This window comes from Apaloderma vittatum, unplaced genomic scaffold (genome assembly GCF_000703405.1).
Source record: "Apaloderma vittatum isolate BGI_N311 unplaced genomic scaffold, ASM70340v1 scaffold25831, whole genome shotgun sequence".
In the NCBI taxonomy this organism is placed as follows: domain Eukaryota; kingdom Metazoa; phylum Chordata; class Aves; order Trogoniformes; family Trogonidae; genus Apaloderma; species Apaloderma vittatum.
In genome coordinates, this window is record NW_009700021.1 from 8,668 (window position 1) to 8,908 (window position 241).

The following is a 241-nucleotide window of genomic DNA, read 5'->3' on the forward strand; positions in this document are numbered from 1 at the left end:
GCAGCCCCCGGCCAGCCCCACCGCCCTGGGGTGGCCACAGCGGGGACAGTGCCAAGTGCTTCTGTCCTGAGACCCAAACTGCCTTATCTCTGTTTCTGGAGCCGTGCTGCCCTCCCTCCCACCCCTCTAACCTGCCTGCACTGGCCCAGGAGCCAGAAAGTAGAAGGCTCCAGCTCAAAGGGATGCCACAGGAGCCAGGAACATGGACTGTGACACACGTTCACATCTGCAGCTGTGCCTC

At 62.7% G+C, this 241-nt stretch overlaps 1 protein-coding gene across 1 annotated transcript in view; it reads right to left on the reverse strand.

Moving 5' to 3' along the window:
- SYTL4 (synaptotagmin-like 4) overlaps positions 1-241 on the reverse strand; it is a gene marked incomplete at its 5' end in the record, with an annotated part of 6,399 nt that overhangs the window by 2,928 nt on the left and 3,230 nt on the right. Inside the window, one exon of the mRNA XM_009878620.1 lies at positions 136-140. Coding sequence (XP_009876922.1) covers positions 136-140 — 5 coding nt within the window. The remainder of the gene's footprint in view (positions 1-135; positions 141-241) is intronic.